This window comes from Phalacrocorax carbo, chromosome 3, assembly GCF_963921805.1.
Source record: "Phalacrocorax carbo chromosome 3, bPhaCar2.1, whole genome shotgun sequence".
Taxonomy (NCBI): domain Eukaryota; kingdom Metazoa; phylum Chordata; class Aves; order Suliformes; family Phalacrocoracidae; genus Phalacrocorax; species Phalacrocorax carbo.
Window position 1 is genome coordinate 127,215,119 of NC_087515.1, and position 27,833 is coordinate 127,242,951.

At 43.7% G+C, this 27,833-nt stretch overlaps 1 protein-coding gene across 1 annotated transcript in view; it reads left to right on the forward strand.

Moving 5' to 3' along the window:
- Positions 1–87: 87 nt before the first annotated feature.
- The window catches only part of INTS9 (integrator complex subunit 9), a 75,425-nt gene continuing 47,679 nt past the window's right edge, over positions 88–27,833 (forward strand). Inside the window, exons 1-8 of the mRNA XM_064448300.1 lie at positions 88–147; positions 4,258–4,385; positions 9,034–9,094; positions 13,735–13,797; positions 17,179–17,318; positions 18,955–19,041; positions 23,551–23,671; positions 25,726–25,860. Coding sequence (XP_064304370.1) covers positions 139–147; positions 4,258–4,385; positions 9,034–9,094; positions 13,735–13,797; positions 17,179–17,318; positions 18,955–19,041; positions 23,551–23,671; positions 25,726–25,860 — 744 coding nt within the window. The 5' untranslated portion in view covers positions 88–138. The remainder of the gene's footprint in view (positions 148–4,257; positions 4,386–9,033; positions 9,095–13,734; positions 13,798–17,178; positions 17,319–18,954; positions 19,042–23,550; positions 23,672–25,725; positions 25,861–27,833) is intronic.

Sequence of the window (27,833 nt, forward strand, 5' to 3'; positions counted from 1 at the left end):
GCCTAGGAAGGGATCAGCCATGACTTCATCCTGGGCGGGGGGAGCGGCGAGACTACAAGTCCCATGACGCCCTGGGGCGGCGGGGGGGGGCAGGAAGGTGGGGGCAGGATTGTCCCGGTAAATAGAGCCGGGTAAAGCATGAAGCTGGTGAGTGTGTGGGGTTGGGGGCGCTGCGGGTGAGGGGGGCTTCCCGGCATCGCCCCTCGGGCTTGCGGCACCCTCAGCCCTGCCGGGCGTGAGGGGACGCTGAGGGGGGGCGGCCGTGAGGGAATCGGGGTGGCCCCACCCGACCCCGCTCCCCTCAGCAGCCCGCCGCGCGAGCGGCCGTTAAACGGTCGGCGGGGGGCGGCCGGCTGAGGGGATGGGGCCTGGAGTGCGGGAAGGGGGGCAGGCGGCTCTCCTCCGGCCCCCTGCCTGCCGGGCTTCTTGGGGTGTTGAGTGGGATGAAACATCGCTGGGAGCCAGGAGGAGGAGGAGGAAGAGGAAGGAGGTGCTTGTCTGCCTTCCTACCCTTAAACAGGAGTCTCGTCGTGGAGCAGTGCCGGAGCTAGCCGGCTGCACGTGTGACTTCCGCTGCGTTGCTCTAGAAATGTTAATAAATCCCCGTGGTTCATAATAAAATTACTTTCCATAGGCGGTGTGATGTCAATACAGGTAATTGCTACTAAGAAGTTCAGCCTGGAATAGCTGTGCCAAGGGTGCGCTATGCTTCTGACAGTTTGGTTCTGATACTGCAGTCTTCTGAAGGGAAGGCTTTTCTGAAAGAGAAGACATTATTTTCTGTCAGAAAAGAAAATGCCCCTAATATTGGTCTCCTTCCTAGATCTCTATTTTCAACTATTTAAGTTTCCCAGAGACCTTGGATTCAGCTGCTACTTCATTTTCCAGGAAGAATTTCCCTGTTTGACAGAATGTGCTGTAATTATTTTTCTGGAGGTGAAAACCAAAGCAGCTTTCGAAATACCTGAGCAGAACGTGATTTGTTTAACCCAAAATTACACCATTGTTAAACGTAAGATTCTCTCTCGGTTTTCAGACTGAGCAGTTTGTCTCGAGGAAGCTTCATAGACTTGAACTTGGATTCTGGGCTTGTTTTGAGACTTCCAATAAATTGCTACCTGTGGTGTAACTGTGTTAAATTAATTCGATAGGCAAGTTGCCAAAGGGCTCAATCCTGCATCATCTTGCATATGCAATTAGGTCTCTCTGCGTGGATGAATGCTGCCAGTGGGACAAACTGCAAATCTGAGCGCTTCTGGATGTGATTGTAGAGGCTGATATGATGCAGGGGGGAAAAGCAAGCTGAGAAATCTTTAAATTAAGACCATAGTGGAAATGCAGGCTTCTTTGTTACGTCTGGAGTCTTGCATAGGGGTAGGGAGAGGGAAGGGGTTGGCGTGGGCAATGCAAGCTGTCTGAAATCTGTATTGTAACACTTTTAGACCTGTGTATACATTAGGGACTGGGGATCACAAGACCAGATTTTTCATCTTATACTTGTCTCAGGGTCATGGTGGTAGGAGTTGGATGCTCTTTCATCCTCTTTTCTCGTATATTTGCGTTGAATTTGGAAGATCAAGGTAAAGGTGACGGACTCCAGATGAAGTAGTCCCATGAAAACATCAGACTCCCACAAATTTGAATGTGCTTTGGCCCAGGCTAATCCAGTTGCTAATTTCCACCTAGATTTTAAGCTAGCACACAATATTAATACTGGAAGAATGCACTGCAGTATTTGTTGGCTTCAGCTGGAATTCAAAGCACTGGCTTTAACCTGCAAAATGTTGAATGTTTTGGAGCTGCTGGCGTGAGACATCATCTCTTTTCTCTGTCACACTGCCATCCATGAGATCACCAGGGAGGCTCCGAGCTGGCGAGCGCTCGGCGTGAGCCAGATGTCTGCTGAGATCCCGTCTCCGGGAGAGCCTTAGCATCTGGAATTAGCCCCTCATCTTCATTCCTATGCCCTGCTCTGTCAAACTTCCATTCAATTTAGAAAGCCTGCCAAGAAAGTTGTGAGCCGAGGTGGGCGTATTTCTGTGCTTTGTGTATATTTTGTGACCTTTTTTACATTTACTGTTTTTTAACGAGGACATGAGGCACCTAGTGCGTTAGCTGCACCAGCTTTTAGCCGTAAGGGAATAAACATGGAAGCAAACAAATCTTAGAGCAAAAAGGACTTGCATTTTAGTCCGGTCAGGAATATCTGTGACTGGGGTCTCTGAAACTGTTTTAAACAGTAACAAGTATGAACTGGGTGGAAATTATCACAGTTGTAGTGTGTATAGAGGCGTATATAGTGCAGCCGCTCAGATTCTTTGATTCCTAATCTAAAATTCTAACGGGCCCAGAAATGTCACCTGTGGAAATAGCTGTATAGTATATATGAATAGCTTTTTTTTTTAGTCACTTTACTTGAGTCTGTTAGAAAGAGTCCATTGACTCCCAGGAATCCATTTACCACAGCGTGACAGCCACAGATATAGATTATTTTAGATGCTTTTAAAGAAAAAAAAAAGGAAGATTTTCCAGTTAGCTCGTAGATGTTGGGGTCATGATCCTAGTCATGATTTTAAAAAAAGCAAGAAAGTATTTTGCTGATAAAAGTGGTGATATTTCATTGCCTTTTTTAATTACCAGTAGTTTAAAAGCTACAAAAATAGTTTAGATCTTATTTTTCCCTTCATTTCTTTCTATTTATTTGGATTTGTAGCGTCAGTTGTCAAAGTTCTGGTCTGGTGAGAACTTAATTTCACATGCGCATTTTACATTTCTGAATAAAACAGCTGAATTCCTTACTTGGATACTCATTTCTTCACCAGCTTGGCTTTTCATGTGTTTTTTTTAAACTTTGCTAACAGCAGGCAAAATATAATGTTGCTCTTTAATAATTAAGGCTTTGTGAATTTAAAGAAAATGTCTTTGAGATATTTTTAATTTAATATTTGGGGCTTAGTAGCTTTTTAATATTTAAATATAATTTAAAACAAGTTTTTGATGAATGTATGTAAATAGACTCCTCGGGAGTTGTTAATCCAGACAGCTGCAGTCCTATGTTAACATATCATGAACAGAAGTAGAAAATGAAATGATTAATCTACCTTCCTTCCACCTTGTCGAATAAGTATAAGAAGAAAGCATAAGGCATAAATGACTTGGAGAATGATGGAGTCTGTTTTCAGTGCAGTGCATGGCCAACCAATTGATATTTTTCATCTTAATTGACCAAAACTTGAATTTAAAAGCTAAAGTTTGACCACGTGAGCGTTGCTGTGCAATCAGATGCCCAGACTTGGGAGATGCAAAACCTGGTACTCCAGATGCAAAATCTCCTATTATTGCAGTCCCTGAAGAACCATCGAATCCCTCATCAAAGAGGAACCCTCACGCCGAGGTGGCCGCTCTCTATTCATTTGTGTTTCTAATCCCGCATTTTAAAGCTGGCATTTTTATTCATTTCTCTTCTTATTCAAAGCTTCAGCTGCTCCTGTGCCTTGTTAAATGTTTTTCCACTCTCCATACAAGAGGCGACTGCATCTCAATGATGCTGAAGTGCCCCTGTACATAACCTGCTTACTGGCTCATTAAGCTTGCAAAGCATTTGGGATTTCTCAGTACACAAACCTTTCCATTCAGGTACGGTTGTCCATTCCCTCGTGTTTCCTGTTTGCTTTTAGCAAGACAAAAAGCAGGTGAGAGCATGCCCCGGAGCTGCTGCCCTGCACACCTCCAGCTTCCTCTGCTGATCTGTGCCAAGCAGCCACAGGAGATGCGGCTGCACCTTGTTTGTTTGTTTAGGCAGGTTTCTTAAGGAAATAAAACCTGTGTTCCTGCAGGGATTGTCTCCCTCCCTTTCCACCCCAGGCAATTTTCAAATTTGCTAGCCAATTTCAGCCAAGTTTTGCCAGTAGGCCTGAGTTTTGAAGAAACTGATTTTTGGGCATTTTTGTGAAAATAGGTGGCTGTTAGAAAAAAAGAGAATCTCTTTCCTAAGTTGGAGAGGGGAGCTATGCCATCCTCTCAACCCTTGTGATCCAAAAAACTTGTCTGAAGAAAATCTGCCCCTTAAGACCCAGACATGGGAAAATCTCAATGAACACACACAGCTCTGAGACACAAATTTGTAGGAAATCAGGTTTTGTTCTGGTGTGTGTGAAACTACGTGTTTAAAAAGAAAGGGAGAAAAAGGCCATTTTCAGGGAGGTGCACTCTGTTGGTAAAGGTCTTGAGTAACTCATCCTCGTATTCTTCTTTCAGTACTGCCTGTCAGGACATCCAACTTTACCATGCAACGTACTCAAGTTCAAATCCACCACCATCATGTTGGATTGCGGGCTGGATATGACGTCCACCCTCAATTTCCTCCCGTTGCCGCTGGTTCAGAGGTATGTTCTGTGGCCTGTAAGCACTTAGTCTGTGTCTTCTTGGGTTGCGGTTGGAGTGCTCTGCATGAAATGGTGTTTTGGAAGGAGGGAGGGGATGAGTACAAATGAACAGCATCATCTGATATCATAAATAGACTTTGTTCACTTAAAAATTCTCTTTATCAAAATAACGTCCTTTGGCTCAGTAGACGGAAGACATTTTATGGATTTATTGATTGGTTTTTCTAGATAATTTATTCTAAGCTTCAGTAAAGTATTGCAGCAACTGCTCAGCACAAGTGAGGTCACATATCTGTCATCTTTCTGGCTGCTTCATGCAAGATGAGATAAATGGGTAACTGAGAATGGAGTGCATGGAGCCCAGCAAGTACTGTTTAACCACTGTCTTCTCAGGCTTTTCTTCAGAGCATGGACTAATGCAAAGAAAAATAGCACTTAACAGTCCTCGTTAGTTGACTTGGTGGCAATTGTTCCCTTTTAAAAAGTAAATAAATAGAGGGGCAGTGCAGCTGGGCACAGGAATGGAACGGCAGTGAAACAGAAGTGGAGCCTAGAAGAGGATCCTGAGATCAAGACTCCCCCTTCTATGCCCTAACTACAAAGTCATATTTCCCCAGGTTTTTAGATGAATTTAGATATTCAGTTAGGGTGACTTTCATCTTACATAAATGGAGTAAATTACAAAAATGAAGGGTTGGAAAGGTGGGAATGAGTAAGTCTTGGTGATGGAAAGCAGTAGGAGTTCTCACAAAAACCATTTAGTAACTTTGACCACAAGGAAACGAGTGAGGAACGTTCTGGTTCAGGGAAGGTTCAAGTGAGAAGGGGGAGAATGTGATTGGGAAAGGGGGTTTCCTAAGTGACCTCATAAGGTTAAAGCAGTTTGTCCAGTGCTTCCTATGATGTGTTATTTTTTGGAGAACAAAAGAATAGGCAATGTATGTGCATTGTTCTGCTAGAATGTGGAGTTCAAGATCTGCTGTAGAGTAGGCGACAGATGCCTTAAGACGAATCAGTGTTACAGTCAATTTTTGTCCCATTCCAGTTACTAACTACAACATTAAAGGGCAGTAGTAGATTTTGAAGGGATCCAGAACATTTGGGAAATCGAGGTGCATTCGCTTTCTCCCACCCTCCCAAAGAAAAAGGAAATTGGGAGAGGAATAAGTAGCAAAATTAGGTGATTGAACAAAGGCTTAAGAGGTTCTTTAGGACTGCAGGCATCAACGCTCCCCAGGGATATGCCAGCTTTGTCTGCCAATAGCAGACCCTGGGAATGAACAGTCAAATTGCAGGTCACAACCTGGAATTTCCCAAGTACCTCCTGAATGTCTGCATTAAAATGACTCAAACTCAATAAGAAAGGATGTCAGATTTGACCCCTGATGGCCCAATGGAATGGGAGCAAACAGTTGGATTTAAATCCAATCAGTCTTGTCGCTAAGGTGATTGAACACCCCTTACAGCAAGGATTGTCCTAAGCGTGTGGACTTGGGCAAATAATTGATCTCTTCAGTGTGCTACAAAACAGATGTCCTGCAGGGAGTTGTGGAAATTAGTTAGAAACTTGAGGAGGAGTGTGGCCACCACTAAAAAGTCCTTATTTCTCTATAGTATTCATAGTTGTACCACTATATATCAGATCTCCAGTACTATGATGTCTAAATACCTCTGAAATGTGGCAGCACAAGAATTTGAACATCGGTTTGTCAGGTCTTAGGTGATTACCAGCTGGATATCCTCTCGGAACCAGAAGTGCTGCTTCTTGCAGCTAGGCTGAGATGGACCCATGTGAAACCTTGACCAGAGAGAAGGTATGCTTCTCTCTGCTGCCTTTAAACCAAAGGTCCCCAAAGTAGGATCCACGAACCACTTGGGCTCTGCAAGTCTCAGTACGTGCTCTGCAAAGGTGCCCTAATTTTACCTCTGTGGAGCATAAAGGTATGATATTACAGAGGATCTTTGCTATGCAGCTAAAGCCTGTGTCATACCTGGCACGGGACCCTCCCTGAGCAAACATTTTGAGAGCCTGTGCTTTAATCTCTAAGAGAGGAAAGTGGTGTAGTGGTTGTGTCATTAAAGGGACTGGACATTTTTTAGAGTCCTTTGCTCTTCAAAAAAAGCCCGTCAAAAGGTATTTAGGTTCCACCTTGTCCTGGAAATGGCAGTCCTTGTTCTCACCAGCCCATGGAGCATGTGCAAAGTACCTGCAGTTGCCAAACACTTTATGCCAGTTCATGTACTTTAAAGGAGGTTTGTCAACTGGAATTTTCTCCCCTGTACCAAAGTCAAATGCAAAACGATAAAATGAACATGTGGGAAGCTCTTAACCTTTCCTGTCTAGCCATGACACACTTGCTCACATTATTTATGGGACAGTTCAAGCTATTTTGGATTAATCAATCACTCTATTGCAATGTCAAAACTATGTCGGCAGGAACTGTGTTACTTCTTGGCTTCAAGGTAAAGAGTCCTTTCTGTGCTGTGTTGCTTATTCCACTTTCACCCACACACAAGCCCTATCTGCTAATTTTGCCTCTCTTGACAGGACTGCATACAGTGGATGTCAGGCTTAGTGCAAGTCAATAGTGCTCTTTCATTGTGAATAAGGCAAACCATGGACTAGGCTAAATTAGGGGGAGTAGGGCCAGCAGATCAAGGAAAGGTTATTCCTCTCTGTCTTGTGCTGGTGAAACCACAAATGGATCCAGGTTTGGATCCCCAGTTGAAGACAGATGCAGAGAAACTGCAGAGGGTGCTCAGGGGACTCCGAGATGGTCAGGGTCTGGAGCCCATGGCTGCACAGAGAGGGTGAGGGAGCTGGGCTTATTCAGTCTGGCAGAGAGGAGGCTAGATGGGGAGCTAACAGCCACCTACATTGGCTTGAAAGGAAGTTACAAGAGCCACAGAGCCAAACTCTCCTTGACAGTGGCAGGCAGTGTAAGGGGCTAGCGGCCACAAATTGTCTTGAGAGGTTCAGGCAGGGTGTTAGCCTCCCAGTGAGAAAGTTTTTCTTAGCACTTTCACCCATCCCCAGAGAGGCTCTAGAATCTCACGCTCCAGGGATTTGCAAGACACAGCTGGACAAAGCCTGATCTGGTCCAGTGCTGGCTTTGAGACATGGGGCTACAGACCTCCAGGTGTTCCTTCCAACCAAGGTTTTTGTCCTCTCCTCCCTTATCTGTCAAAGTTATTGCATGTCAGAATGGTTGGTTCTCGCTTTTTCCCTGCTTTTTTACATAGCCCTTTTAGTTCTCTGCACCAATTCTACTCAGCCCCCAGTCTTCAAAATACTGCTCTTAAATTGTGCTTTTGAACCTGTCAGTGGGTAGTACGTTTAGCCACCTCATCTTTCCTATCGTCAGACTTCTTCAGACTTATTCCTTATCCTCAAAAGGGGATTGCGCTTCTCTGGCATAGCTTCTCAGTGACATGTCCTTCTGCTTCCACCTCTTACCTTCCGTCTTCACTCCTTGAGTCTTAGATTTCCCCTTTTTCCTTCCTTGTGACTTTCTGGAGTGCCAGTTAGGATTTGTTCTTTTATAGTGATGTTAGTCTGAACACAACATTCCTCTGAGCCCTTGAATCACTTCTTATTTTCAAGATCTTAAATTTGAAAGCCCTTATAGCGTATGAGCATGCCCATCTGTAGAGCTTAGTGCATAACACTTGCAAATTTCATTGCAACCAGGTTCTCGAGTTCTGTCTCCAAATCTGGGATCGTGGCAGAGCTTGGTTCCGGGTGGGTTCAATTCTCTTGTTTCCTCAACTTTTTCTTTTTTGGATTTCTGGAGATATGCTTGAATCTGGGCAGGCAGTGGTTTTAGAGCTAAGCTGTAGGCTCATGCAAAAATCAAATGTCACTGTGAAGTATGAATAAGTCTTTCAGTTATGGTAGCAAGATATGCTGCAGCAATTACTACTGTAAACTCAAAATCACTATGTTCACTTTGAAGGTTCTTTATTAGCATGTGAAACAATTAAAAAAAGGGGGCTCTGACATTGCTGACAGGTACCAGACCTGCCAACCTAAAACACGCAGTTCACAGCAATACCTCCTTGCCCCTTTGTCCTTCCAACACAAGGAAAAGCACTGTGCAGCTGTTGGTGTGGGTTTTCAGGGTGAGACCTAAGCATGAGACCATGGTTTATGTGGATATAAAATCGCAACCTCTGTGTCTATAAATGACTTAGTCCAGAACATCGGTCTTTCCCTGCTGTTGCTAATGGGAATATTTTTCTGTCGTCTTCTGTCCCAGAGCGGTTTTACGGTGCTTTTGTGTTGTTTCAGACACAGAGTTTGTTGCTGCCCTAACCCTTCTTCTGTTTATACAGCCAGTTTCACCACAGGGCAACATAAGCAGCACTGAGCCTTTTTGAAATTCTCACCATAAATGACAAAAATCAAACTCCCTGCATGCATCGTCCTCTTATTCTTTTTACTTATAAGTGTCATAATCATGATTTGTAAAAGTCATTTCAGTGAACACTTAAACACAGTGAAACTGTCTGTCTGTTTTATGGAGATTGTTAGTTCACTGAGACAGAAATGGTGGTCTTTTCCTGTATGACACTAAATAGAAGGTCTGTGCTTAACCACTGATAATGGTATAATTCATATTGAAATAATTTTTCTCTCTTTCTGCAGCCCCAGGCTGTCCAAACTTCCTGGTTGGGTTTTGAAAGATGGAAGCACATTTCTGGACAAGGTATTTATACTGATGGTTAGAATTTTCTTGCCATGCAAACAGCTACATGACAGGTTAGGAGCTTGCGCTGCAGGGACAATACTTCCATGCTGACTCATCGCAAAGGTTTCTATGTGTACCCTTACCAACCATGATGTCCTTGTAGAGCAGAACATTTTGAAACAAAATGCTAATAGCAACTCTGAAGCCTTCAGTCCTCAGAGGTAGCCTAACTTTTAAAAATATCCTCTTAAAATGAAGAAATCACCAGTATGAATATTTTCTTATTTCACGGAGCTCCAAAAATAATAGTGCTTTGCCTTCTTAGAGTGCCTTTTATTCAACAGTCTCACTTTTCTGACACTAAAGCTTCATAGCATGCTTCATTTAAAAGCATGATTTTATCATTAGGTTGGTATCATACCGTTTTTTTAGACAGGAGAACTATGAGAAAGTGAATGGTTTGCCCATGGGAGGTCACTTATAGAGGAAAAGCATGTCTTTGCCTCTGAAATCATAGAACCATAGAATCATAGTATGGTTTGGGTTGACAGAGACCTTAAAGGTCATCTAGTTCCAACCCCCTGCCATGGGCAGAGACACCTTCCACTAGACCAGGTTGCTCAAAGCCCCATCCAACCTGGTCTTGAACACTGCCATGGATGGGGCATCCACAGCTTCTCTGGGCAACCCATTCCAGTGCCTCACCACCCTCCTAATGAAGAATTTCCCCCTTATATCTAATCTAAATCTATCCTCTTTCAGTTTAAATCCATTACCCCTTCTCATATCTCTACATGCCCTTGTAAAACATCCCACTCCAGCTTTCCTGTAGGCCCCTTCAGGTATTGGAAGGCTGCTGTAACGTCTCCCCACAGCCTTCTCTTCTCCAGGCTGAACAACCCCAAGTCTCTCAGCCCATCATCATAGGAATGGTGCTTCAGCCCTCTGATAATCTTTATGGCCCTCCTCTGGCTCCACTCCAACAGGCCTGTGTCTGTCCCATGCTGAGGAGCCCAGAGCTGGAGGCGGTGCTGCAGGGGGGTCTCCCCAGAGCGGAGCAGAGGGGCAGAACCCCCTCCCTCACCCTGCTGCCCACGCTGCTGGGGATGCAGCCCAGGGAACGGTTGGTTTTCTGGGCTGTGAGTGCACATTGCTGGTTCATGTTGAGTTTCTCCTCAACCAACACCCCCAAGTCCTTCTCCTCAGGGCTGCTCTCAATCCATTCTCTGCCCAGCTGGTATTTGTGCTTGGGATTGCCCCGACCCAGGTGAAGGACCTTGCACTTGGCCTTGTCAAACTTCATAAGGCTCATGCGGGCCCACCTCTCAAGCCTGTCAAGGTCCCTCTGGATGGCACCCCTTCCCTCCGGCGTGTCAACCACACCACACAGCTTGGTCTCGTCAGCAAGCTTGCTGAGGGTGTACTCCATCCCACTGTCGATGTCGCTGACAAAGATGCTAAACAGCACCAGTCCCAATACCAACCCCTGAGGAACGTCACTTGTCCCTGGTCTCCCCTTGGACATGGAGCCGTTTACTGCGACGCTTTGAGTGTGACCATCCAGCCAATTCCTTATCCACCGAGTGGTCCATCCCTCAAAATCATGTCTCCCCAGTTTAGAGACAAGGATGTCATGTGGGACAGTGTCAAATGCTTTGCACAAGTCCAGGTAGATGCCATCAGTTGCTCCTCCCTTAGCCACCAACACTGTAACCCTGTTGTAGAAGGCCACCAGATTTGTCAGGCACTATTTGCCCTTAGTGAAGCCATGTTGATTGTCACCAAACACCTCCTTATTTTCCATGTGCCTTAGCATAGTTTCCAGGAGGATCTGCACCATGATCTTGCCGGGCACAGAGGTGAGACTGACTGGCCTGCAGTTCCCCAGGTCTTCCTTTTTTCTCTTTTAAAATGGGGGTTTTGTTTCCCCTTTTCCAGTCAGTTGGAACTTCACTGGGCTGTCACAACTTCTCAAATACGATGGATAGTGACCTAGCAACTTCATCTGCCGGTCCTCTCAGGAGCCACAGTTGCATCTCATCAGGTCCCATGGACTTGTGCACCTTCAGGTTCCTTAGATAGTCTCGAACCGGATCTTCTCCTACAGTGGGTGGTTCCTTGTTCTCCCCGTCCCTGCCTGTGCCTTCTGTGATTTAGGTGGTGTGGCTTGAGCACTTGCTGGTGAAGACTGAGGCAAAAAAGTCACCAAGTACCTCAGCCTTCTCCATATCCCAGGTAACCAGGTCTCCCATTTCCTTCCGGAGAGGGCCCACCTTTTCCCAAGTCTTCCTTTTATCACTGACATACCTATAGAAGCTTTACGTGTTGCCCTTCACATCCCTGGCCGGACTTAATTTTGTCAAGGCTTTAGCTTTCCTAACCTGATCCCTGGCTGCTCGGACAATTTCCCTGTATTCCTCCCAGGCTACCTGTCCTTGCTTCCACACTCTGTAGGCTGCCTTTCTGTGTTTGAGTTTCTCCAAGAGCTCCTTGTTCATCCATGCAGGCCTCCTGGAGGTTTTGCCTGACTGCTCTTTGTTGGGATGCGATAGCTTATGAGCTTGGAGGAGGTGATCCTTGAATATTAACCAGCTTTCTTGGGCCCCTCTTCCCTCCAGGGCTTTATCCTGTGGTCCTCTACCATCAACATGTGTTCTGGGGCTGGCCATAGCCAGGAGGATGTTATCTCCAGCCTCCTAAGACACAGGACTTAACTCAGCTATATGAGAGACACTTAATTTGTCTTTTTTCCCCCTCTTTTCATTACATTAGTTTTGTAGGCAGAATTTATCTGAGGCTTCAACCAAAACTAGGCACTGCAGCATCCAGCTTGGTCTGCCGTAGAGGAACAATGAACACAAAAATATGTCAGATGTTAGTAAAATAGGCAGATGCATTTCAAATGGTTGCAGCGATAGGTATCAGTAGAGAAAATACTGTTTTAATAGACTGTTCTCTGACTATGTGAACATTAAAGGAAAACAGTAATAATAGTTGCTTTTGCAGGGGACTTTGAGGTGGACAAAATGGATTGATCTGATTTTTACAGGCAAGGGAGCTGAAGATCACAGATTAAAGACCCGGTTTTTCTTCTCATTGCAGACAAAAGAAACTGTATAGGCAGCATTTCTGTTAGTAAAATAGTAACAGCTCTATTCAGAGCACATGCTAACTGGCAGTCGCAGAGCTACAGAGGTTCAGTGACAGGACTCGAGTTGCCCAGTTTGAATTCCCTGGAACTTGTTTCTCCTGAACCCCAGCCTTGGTCTCAGAGCTTTGGGCTCGGTTCTGTCCAAAGAACGGGTAGGCTGTCAGTGTATTTTCATATGTGATGTATTTACATTTCTGTAGTACTGCTACTGCAGTGTGTGCTCGGGAGAAATCGCCAAACTCACACAGCGTCAATGGAAATCATGTGTTAAAAATTCAAAGGCAGCATCTCCTACCTTCACCTTGACCATTGTAACTGCTTGGAATGGTAAATTCTTTGACCCATGCTGGAAAACGGCAAGGGAAGGAGTCAAAGGGGGACGTTTTATCATGTCGGGTGGACATTCCTGTTACAGCACTCTCTGGATGACAGTTATAAAACTTAAGTCCTGGAGAGGCACTGAAATTTGCTGCGATCTAGTTTTAATCATTTTGAACTCCCTTGAGATGAGGTTAGGAGACTTCTGCCACTAGATGTAATTGCTCATTCGTTATTAGTTGGCAGGTGCACTGTAATTATTAAGAATTGGATTCAATCTTTAATTCTGTCAGTCTGAAGCTGGCTGAGACTACTAACCCGGGGCCAAGCACGATAAGCATCCACAAGAGAAGGCAGAGCAGGTGATAGGTAGCCTGTGAGGTGTGTTAGGACTAGAGTTGGGAATATTTTTGTTCCATACGTAATCCTGAGGAATGTGACTTCTCATGTGACAAAGATTTCTGATGTCAGCCTTGAAAAAAGAAGAAGAAAATAGAGGACTAGAGATCCAGTAGAGATAACTCTAACAAAAAGTGCCACGTGGGGCTTAGATCCCCAAAATATGTTTCATCAAATGCTCTGAGGCAGGGGCTAAAAATTGATTCTGCTCCTAATAAAACAGAAAAGGTTTGATGTTATTGGGAACCAAAGCTAAATTCCGAACTGGTAAGATAGCCAGGGCACTGCAAAGGCTCTGTGCACACCTTCCGGGGCAGGAGCGCAGCAGTTCCGAGAAGAGTGGTCTTCATGACCCACTTTTCAGTTCATACTTTATTTTTGATTCTGACAGACAAAGTCAACTTGTATTGTTACAGATTTCCCAGCCAACACATCTGCAGTTGGAAGAGCAGAGAAAATGCACCTTTGTAGAACAGCATCTCCCTCATGGCCCATAGCAAACCCAGCCCGTGGTTAGCAGAGTCTTTCCTTACCTGCCAGAGTGCTGTTTCTGTTCCCCCAAGCGAGGATCTGTTCCCTTGAAGCTCCAAGCAGCCCCATCTCGCATGAAAGCAATTTCAGCAGATCTGCTTACAGCAAATTGTATCTAGAAGGGGAATAAACATAATGTAGTAACAGGCTGGAAATTACCTGTGCTAAAGAAAAGGTTTTGAAAGTGCAAAATCTGCTGCATTGGAGTAACATTGCATTGTGGTTTTGTGTCTCCTCTGTCCATGTGCTTTTCTTACAGGAGCTAAAGGAGTGCTCTGGCCACGTGTTTGTAGACTCTGTGCCTGAGTTCTGTTTGCCAGAGGTAAGTTTGTTCCAAGCCTTACTGAAAAATCTGACTCAGTTCAATCATGTGGGAGAAACTTGCTAAATCATTATCATCAGATTCACGCTATTTTATTACTAGTCAGTAAATAATACTACTAAAACCTCTGTGTTGTTAAGGTGCCTCTAGTATCTATGGCACTGGAAAAAGGGTGGAAACAGCCCGTTTCAACAATCGTTTTGGGAGATCTGGAAGCTCTCCTTGAGCAGATCAATAAAGAACAAGACTTAACTGTCCCTTTTTATTGTCTTTGGAAGGCCCATATGAGTGAGCTGGACTCGATTATGACAGGATACATGTGCTGATCTAGATAAGGGCAGTCAATGAAGCCAAGGAAGGCTGCTTGTCTCTAACCACAGATGCATGACCTGCCCAGTGGAGCTCCCCTGGGGAGCCGACCGCGTGGTTAAGCCACTGTTTGATTCTGCTGAGCTGCAGTCAGACGTGCCCTGCTGCCGGCAGCAAGTTTAGGTTAAAAAGTTTTGCTGTCTTCTTAGCTATTCATTGCTGCCTCTTTGAGGGAAGAACTGCACCTTCATATCCACTGACATAACTGCAAGAAGCTGCTTCTCAAGCTGTTTTTTTCAAGAATATCTGGGTTTAAAAAAAAAGAAATGAAGACTATTGAAATTGCTTGAATTAACTGAGCTTACCTTACTGATCAGATCAACGGTGTGTGTATATAGGAGAGCTGAAAGAGTAGAAAGCTGAGCAGAGAGTGGTGGGGGTGAATGGTGGGGAATAGTCTGGGAATAGTATCCGCTTTCCTCACTGTGTTCGGACTGTGATAACATCAGTTCTTTCATTTCATGTTGGGATGTTTTCTCTGTCTTTCAAAGCCAGAGGCGATTGCTTTTGGGCAAGGATATTTTTTTTCCTTTCTGCCTGACCTTGTTGACAGGAGTACAAAACACTCCTGGAAGGTTGTTGTCAGCTTGCTGGGGTTCTAGCAATAGAGTTTCTGTCTGTTGATTCCATGAAACTCACCTCTTGCAGCTTCTGACTCTTGTCATCTTGATTTTTTGAAGCAAGTTGGCAGCTCTGGTACTAGTTTTGGCAAGTGATATCAACAGATCTGTGTGCAATTGCTTGTTTTCCCCAATAGGAATGGATATAATCCAATCACAAAAAAAAAAAAAAAACAAATCCAAACCTAATAATTCTGGGTTCTTGTGTGCTTTCTGGTAACCTTCCTGTGGAAGGGAGAGATATAGGAAGCATCTGAATGCCTAGGAAGTGCCATTAAGTCCCAGATCTTGGGACGAATGGAGTTTCTCTTCTGGATTCCCTTTGGAACTGAGGCCATGCACAGGAATGATAATCTGCTGGGGTTTAGGGTGCTTTGGCTGGGTTTCTGGTCACTTTGCTTGGCTGGAAAATACCCACGTGTGTAGCTATAAATCTGACTGGTGGGGAGTTGATGCTTCATTATACTGGTGTCACCATTCAATGTGACTCTGTTTTCCAGCAGTCTGTGTTGCAACTAGAAGACAGCAACCAGCTGCACATGTAACTATTGTAGGGACTTTACAAATGGCCTCTCAAATGCTTCAGTTCCCAAAGTTCCCAACAGATGCCAGGTCTTTTCTGCAAGCATGAGGAGCAGATCTGCTGGTGATTCACAGCTCGCATCTCTAGCTTCACGATCTCCCCTGTCTGGAGGAGAGTTCAGATGTCATGGCCAGCCAAGTGCATCAGCAGAGTAGAAATGTTGCTGGTGTTTGGCAGCACAGTATAAGAAGGAGGTTGTGTGAAAGAGGCCTGGTCTTCTTTGTCTCCTTCCACGCCACTTCTTTTGAAGAAACCTGTCCGCAAAATCAGTTAGTTTGAAAATCACAGCATCGCTTCCAGGAACACCATTGCCAAAGAAAGCCAAGTTTTGAATGTAATCCAGAAGCCACAAGGTGCTAAGAGGCTGTCTCAGCAGCAGAGTACACTTCCACATGTCAGAGTGCAGGGTGCAGCCTTCTCTTCGCTTGGCAACCTTCTGGTCTTTCTCGCTTCACATTCAGGAAACATTTTTAAACCTCTTCACTTCATAGGCACTTTTAGTGAGATTGCTGCAAGTCCCAGGGAAGATTTTACTTTGTTTTGGTTTTGACACCCTTTTTCCATCCTATTAGTAAATGCTTCTAGGATGCTGAGGTGTGGGATGCTTAAACTTGGGAAGTGGTAGTCTGTATCCTCCTGATGCCTCGCCGGGCTGGGATTCAGCTCAGGGCTGAGTGACTCCAGAGCTGAAAACCAAGCCATGAAGGAGCAGCGTGGTAGGAGTGGGAGCCAGCAGACTCTCTGATGCCATGTAGCGGGTGTATTTCTGTCTGGCAAGCTTAGTAAGGTTAACAGGTGCCCTGTTATGAATCTGAGAATGGTGTTTCACCTACTGTCCTCAGCTTGGAGATCATGCCTCCAACATCAGCTGTGATCATGGATTGAAACCATGAACGCTTAGCTGTGAGTTAAGCAGCTTGTCACCAGAGCACTGTGTCAGCCCTCTGAAAAGCTGAGTGACCTACTTTCTTGCCTTTTTTATTCAAATTGCTGGACCAAGCCTTGTAATCAGATAATATGTGCTTGATGAGTGTTGAATTCCATTAGCTGCTCTATAATAACTGAGTTAGAGGTCATATATCTTGTAAATTTCTGACTTGACACCATTTGTGTTATAGCATTACCAGTAAATATTTCTAATTAAAATTCCTTTAACAATGTGTGAAATCTTCTTTCACTCTCTGAACTACTGTCTGAACTGTCACATCAAAACAAATTGGACCCACCCGCCTGTTTTGTTGTATCCTATGAATGAGCTTAATCGCCTGCTATAGAAAACGTGAATGATGAAGATGCCAAGCATTTAGTTTGGGAAAATATGAGAATTATTTTAACCGTATGAATAAATACAACCTACGTTCATCTCTCTCACTCTCCTGGGGTACAGTACCATGAGCCACATAAAAATGTGAGACACCCTATTAAGTCGCAGTTGCAGAAGTTTTGGTGTCTGCGGAGTGTTCCTCCCTAAGGAAGCACGCACGTCAGGTCTTTGATAAAAGTGTAATCATCATGCCTCTCTTAGTGGCAGCCATTTCGTTACATGAAAGACAGACAAACCCAGGGCATGGTTTCCTTTTCAGATTTGAGAAGGGAACAGTTTTAAGCAGCTTTTAAAATAAATCTTGTTAATTTAAAGGAAATATTAATCTTTGCCACAGCTGAGACATGTGTGCCACCTGCTTTTTTAGTAAACCGGTTACATTCATGCAATATAAAGTTTTTTTAAAAAAAGAACAAGATGTTTTTGCCATTGCTTAAACTGCATGAAAGGCTTACATGTTGTTTATCTCTTTCCTCTGTTTTCAGACTGAGCTGCTTGACCTCTCCACGGTAGATGTAATCTTGATCTCAAACTATCACTGCATGATGGCATTGCCCTATATCACAGAGTACACAGGATTCACTGGAACAGTGTATGCCACTGAGCCCACTGTGCAAATTGGCAGGTAAAAAGCCCCTTAATATTCTCTACTCCTCGTTCCTCACTGCTAAGGAAACGGTGTAAAGGACGAGATGGGTAGAGGAGTGGTGTATAATGTTCCAAAGAGGCTTTTAGGCAGTAGCTGAACACCAGCCAAGTCCTTAGTGCTGCAAATGTGTTAACTCAATGTTTCCCAACCTCTGGAACCATCTGTCTTCAACATTTACAACAGGTGCTTTGTGTTGAGTCCAGGCAGTAGATGTGGGATAGTAGGTCTTGAGTGGACTGAGACACCTTGAGCAGCAATTACCATATAGCCAACTTCAGACCTTCAAAAACCATGAATCAAAGATCTCTCCTGCTCCTGTCTGCTCCCCTTAAACAAAAGAGAAGACACCAATCTTTTCAACACTAAATTACTTTAAGATTATTGCCTTGTAGTTTTTCAGCATTTGAAATTCATATAATCACACTTTCCTCCACACTATGGAAGGGAATTTAGGCTGGCTTAATCTCAAACGGCAGTTGAGATACATAAGCACTGAACTCCAAAGAGAAGCACTAAGAAAACCAGCAGAAATATGAGACTCAAGTAGGAAATGTAAGACCCGACAGTGCAGTCAAAAGCTTAATACTCGGTCATCAAATTTGGTAGTCTTTTCTTACAACGTTGTCTCTTAATTGGGTAAGTCGAGACCAAAGGCTGCAGGTTGGGGCCTCCATGAAGTCTAACAGGACTTGTGCTATATGCACCCCTCATGCAGATCGGCTGCCACGTTCAATAATTAGAAACCAGATTAGGCCGTGGTATCTGAACTACTCTGTAAGCACTTTAGGGCAGGAACCTTTGTCTATTAAAGGTCCTGTGCAAACTTTCCATGCCAGAGTAATTCTCCCTTTGTGTAAAAACAAACAGAAACTGAAGGCCCTTGTAGGAGAAGGGAATTGTATAAATATGGACTAGTAGTAGACCTCTGGGGTATTGCTGGCCCGTAGCTGACGGTAACAAGCATAGTCGGGTTGGAGAGTATACTGGTGCAGTTCTCCCCACCCCAAGTAATTCCACATGCCATTCCTCTGCAGTTAAATCTGTCACTTCCTACCTTCAAGGAGAAGCATGCATACAATTAGAAATGCTCTTAGGTTTTGGGCAGTGAAACCTGCAGTGCCAATTTTTAATGCCTGACATATTTTTCTGTCTCAAATGCTGTGTTGTGCATTTGTAGAGGCGGAGAGTTCACTCTGACAATGTGCTTGGCTTCTCTAAGTGATAAACAGACATCAGCTAACGAGTTTTCTTCATATATTTTGTCTCATTTCATATGACCAGCAGTCAGTAATGAAGAAATCATCTTGCACAGCAGGAGAGAGATTTGGGAGTTCCTCTTGTCCTGCCATTTTCCAAATAACCCATAACCCAGTGGGCCAGATCTTCTGCTGTCGCAAGCAGGCAGACAAAATTAGCCTAGCTTGAAACACTCAGTGGAGAAGCAGGGGTAGTATTGTTGAGGGGTAATTGCTGCGGTGCCTCTGGGGGACAAACCTCTCTTTAAAACTGCCTTATAGTGTTACAGTTTGTGTGATATTTTGGAAACATATGGGGGAAAGTTCTCTCCTGTGCAAAAGGCTGCAATACTAATTCAGTTAGGATGTCTTTTCAGACTTCTCATGGAAGAACTGGTGAACTCCATTGAACGTGTGCCAAAGGCTCAGTCTGCCTCCATGTGGAAGAACAAGGAGGTACAGAGGTAAGGAACAAGCTGCCGGGAGAGGGTGACTGTCCTAAAACACCCTAACCAACCTTTAGAATTCACTGTGATGATGGGTCAGCTGCCACCATTTGAGATTGCTACTGCCATTAAGCAGAAAAAATAGCCTAAGAGGTTTACACTATGACTCCGTGGGTTGGTTCTTTCTTTAATCATTTGCACATTGTTGGTCTTCCAAACAACCACACAAGTTTGATTCTTGGAGGAAGACTTTGTAACGTGGAAGTCTCCCCTCACATAGCCCCGTGATAGTAGATCAAACCAGCAGATTTTTGTATTAACATCATAAAAAGTTGTTGAAATTAGCAAGCTATTTAACCTTGATTATATTCTATTGGAATAACTTTAATTTAAAATTATATTTACATTCATGTTTGCCGAAATGCTAAAAAAGTCAAGACACAACTGTTGGAAGTCGCTCGTGGGCGACCACAGAGCAGTGATGCCTTTCTTCCCTGGGCTGCAGCTTCTTTCACACTTGGGTGACAGAGGTGATTTTTTGCTTTCTTTCAAGGCTTAGAAACAAATTGAAATCAGAATGAAAATGTTTTTTTGGAAACTCCATGTCCATTATTTCATCTATACATAAAACCAAGTTGCTCAAAATTGAGATTTTCTACATTTAAAATTTTGAAAGCCTATATAATCTAAAAATTATTCATACAGTTTATAATTGCAGATAATGCTTTCTTTGGAAATAAAAACAACTTTAGGTGCACAACATGTTCTGTGGGGGAGACGGTTACATTATTAGCACATATTAAAGACAAGGCCAGTTAATTAGAAAGTTATTTTTAAAAGCTACTTTGTGCATTTTTAATTGATCTCCCATTTTCTATTCCTAATTCTTAATGTGGCTTGATTTAAAAGTTTACCAAAAATCAGTTATTTCATCCATTATAAAAGTAGTCTTGACATTTTCCAATATCACAAAGCAAAGAAATTAAAAATCCAAATTAACCTGTGTTTACCTATATATTGTACTCCCCTGCTGAGCTCAGGAGCTGTCTTATCTCAGCACTGAACTCTCACTCTTCTGAAGGTGGCAAGTAAAACACAGATGTAAAACAAAACTGAAGACAATAAAGTCGATCAGGATTTTGTGCTGGTTGATGTATAGTCTCATCAGAATAGTGGGATTTTTTAATTCTGGGGTCCACTGGCCTGACCAGAACCACTCCTGAAGCTCACAGTGGTGTGAAGAGAGAGGACTGGAGCCATTATTCTCGTCACACTGCTGCATGTGTTTTGTATGCATGGTTTAAGGGAGGATCATATATCTTAGAGCTCATTTAATGTCACTTCCCTGGTGGTCGTATTTTAGAAAAAGTGCTGTCTAGCACTTTGTGTGCTGTTGACTATTCCAGAGGTGAACACAGAGAGGTGATCTTTGTCTGGTTCAATTGCTGTAGAAGGCTGGAGTCTTACTGTTGGAGCAGTGTTTAAAATACATTTTTCTGCCTCATATTGCTTGGGAAGTACCCTAACATTGACACTTCCTCCTTAGTACCTCAAGTGGCTGTTGTAATGGAGGTAGGAAGATGGTATAAGAGGCAACTGCTGGGGACAGACAGGACCAACCCTTCTGTACCACTTACAAGACCTCTGTAGAGCCCAGAGCACTGCCACAACATCATATGTTGTTGAGAACCTTGATCAAATGGCAGGTCCCTCAGCTTTCAGAAATAAAATGCACACCCTGCCTGAATATGAGATAGAGGCAGAGCAGGGAAACGCTACGTTAGCGGGACAGCAAGGTGTGACTAGTGGCGCTGCAGCTGTTCAGTAACAAAAGTCCACGTATCATAAACCCTGCCTTGAGGCTGGTACAAACCAATGTTGCCTGTGAGCTGAAATGGGGACAAATCTGAATTCCCTTTCCAACTGTGCCCACCTGTGCTCTGAGTTTCCCCCTTCAGCTCGCTAAGCTTTTGGAAAATAGAGCTCCTATCTACCGCAGAGGGTATACAAGGACTTAATTAATGTTTGCAAAGTGTTTTTGAGATTCCTGGTGGCAAGTGTCATGCAAGCGTGAATGGAACTGATTATTAGAGCATGTGAGCAAACATCTACTGATCCACAAATTAACACCTGGCTAATAGCACATGCAGGGTTGGACTGACATCCGTTATTTAAGAAAATGTGATCCTTGGTGAATTTTTTTTTAATACTTGGCTATTGCTAGAACAGAATACTTATTACTTCTGAGTCTTAATTTTTCAGGCTGATGAATCACCATTGCTGCTTTACAGTTCAGCTAGTTCTACTCTGATAGTATAAAACACAAAGTATTATCATCTTCATTAGATAAAGCATTGAAGCATTTTAAATGCAAATACTGTATAAAATATAATAAGTTCATTATAGTGGCTTACGGTTTTCCATTATCAGATCCAGTCTGAACTAATTGCTTAGCAAGTTTTATTACCATTGGTTTTTATTTTAAATGAGCAATCTCATGGAAGCTCTATAGATGCTCAACCAGGATATCTTTCACGCTGATTAGGATTGAGGGGGCTAAAGAGGAAGTTTGCACTTTGTTGGCTACCTGTTTGATGGTTGCTTACATCTTTCTATAAAGTGTCTGAAACAGGCGGTTTCCTGAGCCAGTGCAGCGGACAAGAAAGGCCAGCATTCTCATCTAGTTTGGTACTGCCGTCCTCTCCTCCAAACAAGAACGTATCAAGTCATATACTAAATGTTATCCATTGCATCAAACATGAGGGACTGTCTCTGTGCAGATGCCCAGTTAAGAATACAAGCCTCTGAGTTTCTTACGCCTAAATTTAGTATCCTCACCACTGGACCTTGCTGCTTTGTGATACCTTCCTGTTTGTAGCTGTAGGTTGGCGGTATCTGCCCACATGCATCTGGTTGTTATGAGGTGATCCGTAATAGGATGTTGCCACAGTGGTAGCAGATTCACTCCAGACTTTAAAACATCCTCTAGTAACTTTCTGTACAAATTCTAAAAGCGTGGGTGACAGGTTGAATGCCAGCAGGGGCACGTTAGAGGAACTGACAGTCCTCATTGTCTCTGTGTGCTGCTCAGCAGAGAATGAAACCAGTAGAGACTGGTGCCACTGGTCTCTGTTAGGGATCAGAGTATATTTACAGTGTAGCCACAGAGTCAAGGCTAATAGAAGCTTACTTCAATCACCAAGGACAATTCCCCACTTTTCTCCATTACCTGGAGATACATTCTCCTCTTCCCAGAAGAGAAGTTCCTGAAAGCATCCAACACTAAATGCTTCTTATGGTAGGTTAAAGGCTTTTACAGGCAATTTGCTTCTGTGCAGTGGTGGACAACTATCCACATTGTTTGGCCTTTTGCTGCTTATGACTTCCCAAAAAAGACCTTGAACGCTTTGTTTGTTTCCTTAAGCGCAGTATGCTTTCAGCCAGCATGTGCTGGAATTACAGTTATCGCACTAGACCTGTACAGCGGTCTTGGCAATGGCTGGCCTTAATCCTTTCTTCAGTATCTTAAATTATGGAGGAGCTCACTGACCTAGTAGATATAACAATAAATTAAATTCCTTTAAACAAATTGATCAAAGAAACTTGACCAATTTCCATAAATCTTTGGAAATTGGTTTGAATTAGCCTTTGATTTAGCATTGGTTTAATATACAAAAAAACCCTATTCTTCTTATGCATTTGGCAGCTGTGCTGCTTCCTGCCTCAGTTCATGTTGCTAAGGAAGATTTATTTCCCAGAAGTTAGCCATCTCTCTTACAGCCTGTGACATTACAGTTCACTTCTTCCCTTGACAACGCTGTCCAGCTAACTTGCAATGTCTGTGAAGAGCAGAATGGATGGATTTTACTTTGTTGTAAAACATCTTAAATACTTCCGTGTAGGGGATTTCAAAGAGCTCTGCAGTGTCAGCTAATGTACCCTTGCCAGTGCACTTGGAAGGCAAGTGGGGTGTCTGAGGTGGAGGCAAAGAAACCGAGGTGCAGGGGCACCTGCTCCTGCAAGACACTGGTGACAAAAAGGAGAGGGCCAGTCTTTGTTCGTGGTCTGATAACTGCATTTGAATCACCAGATTGTGGTTTGCTTTTGTTTTCAAATTTTTCAGCCATGCAAAAGAGACACTGATCCAAGATCCCAGTCATCTTTACCAATTCTAGTGGTGTGTTTCATGTTGACGTGTCAGATCAGCCAGCATCTTTCATCAGTGCTGAAAATGCCACAAGAGTTGCTATTACACCTTCATCACAGCTACTTCTTTGATGAAAGGGCTGAATAGGAGCAACAACAAAGAGAGCTCAAGGAGCGCAGTCTTTGGGGTGAGGCAGAATGGGCAGTGCAGTTCTGCTCCTCAACAGGCAGAAAGTCTTGCTTCTCACTTTGAAGCACCAGGCATATTTAAAATAAAAAGACAAAAAGGGAAAATCTAAGATTTTGAGAATATAAATGGGAATAAAAGCTGGTGGTCATCATGAAGTTCTGAAAATGCCCACACCCTGTTGATCTTTGCAGATTGCTGCCTGCCCCTCTGAAGGATGCGGTGGAGGTGTCGATGTGGAGGAAGTGCTACACCATGCCAGAAGTGAATGCTGCGCTCAGTAAGATCCAGCTGGTGGGGTATTCTCAGAAAATTGTGAGTACCTGTAAAGCTATCCTCAGGTCAACAGTAACAACTTGTTGTTTCCCAGCTTTTCTCCGCAAAAGCCTTTCCTTTTTTATTTTACCTCTAGATCCTGTGTAAGACCTAGTTACCCTAGCCTAAGAAAGCAAGACAAGGTTATATTGAATGTCTTTCAGTCTGCCTCCCACGAAGGGTTCTTGTCTGGTGAAATCAGACAGTATCCATTTGTTTCTCCTCTTCCTTAGGGAGGCCAATTTTAAGGCAGTGTGCCTCCAAATTTGGAGTTGATGGCTGGCCCACTGAGAGCTGGGAGGATGTACAAAATGCATGTATCCTCTCTGTAAGCCACATCCCCTTCTGAGTTACCGTATCTCACTTCTGGGAATCTTTTGAGTGCTTTAGCCCCCACTTTCTTTTATACAGCAAATCGGGGATTGTAAACAAAATGTAATGGTTCGACATTGAACTTCAAATACTCCTTTCCCAGGGTTCCTGGCTAACGTTTGTTGTTTGAATGCCGTTGACTATAATCCAGTGTAGTTTCTCACATGAACTGAACAAACAATTGAGTAGTCTGCAGATACACTGTTCCCTTATAGTTTGTAGGCCGCATGTGGGCTGTGATACCTGCTAGTGCTGCTCAGGGCTCTAAGAAATAAAAAGATGGGTTAAAGTTGTGTACCCAAAGCTTTTTATTTGCTCCCTTTTCTTAAGCAGTGGGCCACTGAAGTTTGGAGACTACTGTTTATGTGTAAGACAGATTAGAACAGTAACCAGTGGTCCTGTGTACTAGATCTGGTGGATTTGGGTTTGTGTGGTGCTGCATTACAGCTGGTGAAAAAAGACTCCAAGCCACCACTAACATGGCTGCTGACCCAAGTAACGGCTGCAGCTTTGTCCAGCAACCGGTCAGGTTGAGGGCGTTTGGACCTCCTCAGTATGCGTGGGGGTTACTGTTCATTTTCCACTACCCTCACAGCGTGGATGCATCTTGCCTAATTTTAGATCTGTGCATCTGAGCCAAACATTCCTTTATAGTTACCAGGGGAGAAAAAGAGACATTTCTAGAGCATATTTTATCTCTTCCCAAAGCAAATTTTAAAACAATGAGACCCTAATTAGCCAGTTAACCCAATACGTGACAGCATCAAGAATGGTTTGTTGTCCACTTTACATGTCTGCGTATCAGCGCAGTCTAGAGCCTTGGTTTACACACTCTGAGGGATGGAGACCCTGTTTTGTTTTGAAAGGCATCCAAGTATCTATTGAGATACTAGAAAAATCATTAGTATTGCATGAATCAGATGCTTGTTCCATTATTCAGTAACCAGAAAGTAGAACACATTAGTGAGGTATACACAGAGGCTTCTTTTCCTTTCTCAAAGCAAGAATAACACATTACTGTGTATGGTTAAAACTTCCAATGACACCTGAAAAGGAGACAACTGTCAGGTTGCTTATGCTCAGAGCTGAAACTGAAATTTGGATTGAGTTTGCAGGGTGTTGTTTCTAAATCACCAGTAGCTAGCATTCGAAAAGAAATAAAGTTAGAAAGTGAGCAAGTCTGAAGTTAAGTTTATGTTTTCCACAGCAAAATGTGTAACCCAAGCAGAGTTTTCTGTCACTACAGAACTACTTGTCCTTCCTTCTCTTCTGCTGGCCTGTATCAATAAAATGTGACTAAAGGAGTATAGAGTCTTCAAAGATGTAAAGCTCCTACAAGCTTCTTCAGTACAGCAAAGGCAGGCAGAGAATCAAGACCCTGGTTGATTCCTCCATTTAGAGTTACGGCTCAGTGTGAGCTCAGTTAGATGCCATATAATTCACACAGAAGAGAGACTTTATGAAGGCACTACCTCAGGAAGAACTTTTGTCAGAGCATGTGTCCTGTTAGACATTGGTAAATAAAAACACCAGTCATAAAGCTCAAGAAACTACCATCATAAAGAGTTTGAATAGCAGAACTACTTTTAAAATTGATATCACTGATGGTAAAATGTAAAATGACCTGTTCTGACTGCTCTTGGGGGCTCACTCAAGTTAATGGCTCTTACTGTGTGTTTCAGGAGCTGTTCGGTGCTGTGCAGGTCACCCCTCTCAGCTCAGGCTACGCTCTTGGAAGTTCCAATTGGATTATCCAGTCGCACTATGAAAAGGTTTCCTATGTTTCAGGATCTTCTCTACTTACAACACACCCTCAGGTACAACCCCTGACTGTTGTTAGTCTTCTGTAGGAGGAAGTGCCTTTGCTCAAAGAGAATAGAGGGGCTTATTTCGGCTGGGATCAGGTGTAGTGTGGAAGCTGTACAAAGGTACCTCTGTTAGTAACTGGCTGGACTTTTAATGGCATTGAGAACACATACCACCCTGATAAGTGGGCAGGTATCAATAGTTCCTAGGGAAGGACACCTAAAATTCTTTGCTATTGATGATTTCATGTGAACATGCTCACCAGCTGGGAAATTCTCCTTCACCTTAAATAGGAAATTTTCAACAGAGTTAAACAATGGAGCATTAATGACTTTTTTTAAAATCCATATTTCACTGAAGAGTCTTTACAGACAGTTCACAGACTGCTTCTATATCACTTCTGAAACATCCTTCCTTGAGAGAAATGATAGCTAACTGGCTGCCAACTTTTCCACCCTTCTCTGCTAAGGGCAAAGTCTTTATAGTGCTGTAGATGTAATTTCCAGTAAATTAATTCTCTCTAGATCCATAAATTCTTAGTGCAAAGAATGGCTTGAAGTTTGCAGTACTGTGTGCTTCAGAAGTTGTCAAAATAGTTAAAAGCAATATTAGCAGGAGGTATTTTAAAATAATTTAGAAAATGTGTCAGGTTCATGATCAGTAAGTAATTTCCCCCAAGGTGAGTATCTTCTAAAGAGCTTTGCTTCTGAGCATCCTGCATTTAAAAGCTTGATTTCAGGAGCTGAAAAACTGCAACAGATAAACTATCCCTAATAGTACGGTTGTACTTAGCGACATGCAACGTATCAGAGTCTCTAAATCCCTTTTTCTCATCAGCCTCATGCTGGCCTGGGATGTGCTCTTCCGCCACTTTCTAGTGAAGGAGCAGCAGCAGTGTTTGACAATATATAGAATCATAGAATTATTAAGGTTGGAAAAGACCTCTAGGATCAAGTCCACCCCCAACGCAACACCCCCAGGCCTCCTAAACCATGGCCCCAAGTGCCACGGCTGCACGGTGTTTGAACCCCCCCAGGGACGGTGACTGCCCCACCTCTCTGGGCAGCCTGTGCCAGGGCCTGACCCCTCTGGCAGGGAAGGCATTTTCCCTCACACCCAACCTAACCCTGCCCTGACGCAGCCTGGGGCCGGTTCCTCTCGTCCTGTCCCTGGTGACTTGGGAGCAGAGACCAGCCCCCCCCTCACTCCAGCCCCTCTCAGGCAGCTGCAGAGAGCGAGAAGGGCTCCCCTCAGCCTCTCCTTCTCCAGGCTAAACCCCCCCAGCTCCCTCAACCTCTCATAAGACTTGTTCTCCAGGCTCTTCACCAGCTTCCATATGAATGGAACATTTCTGTGAGGAAAAACGTTGCACTATCAGAAGTAGTTTGGTAACTGAGAGTGTTTTCATTTACAAGAAACAGTGATTCAGTTTATCAGGGTAGACTGGCCATGCTTCATCATTTTCCAAAGGTGGACATTTCTCCAGAAGCTTCTGCTAAAGTCCCCATTTTTAAGGAAATTACTGCCCTGTGGCAGGGAGCGGTGTGCGAATGAACTGCCTGCTAAGAGCACAGCCTGTGGGCAGCAGATCTGCACTCACTCGCTGCAACCTGCAGAAGTGGTAGCAGTTCGACAGCACAGTTTCAGCTTTAACAAGTGCAGGAAAATGTACTGCAAGCCTACCTGAAACCCTTGGGACCTGCTCTGTTTGCTAACAAGAGATGAAACCTGCACTATTTGCTCTGCTGACAGTGCTGCTTGTCCCACATGCTCTACAGGAGCCTCATTTTTTAGCGTACAGTCCATTACACTTTGCATTATTTTATATTAACACATAGTTTGAAGGAATAGCTTACCAGAGTGTTGAAATTGCATTCAGTTTGCCCTTTCCTTGTTATTTACCACATCACAAATGTTACCAGGTATCATTTGCATATCAGATATCATCATCATCATCTTATATTTGCTTCCAGATGGTTATTGA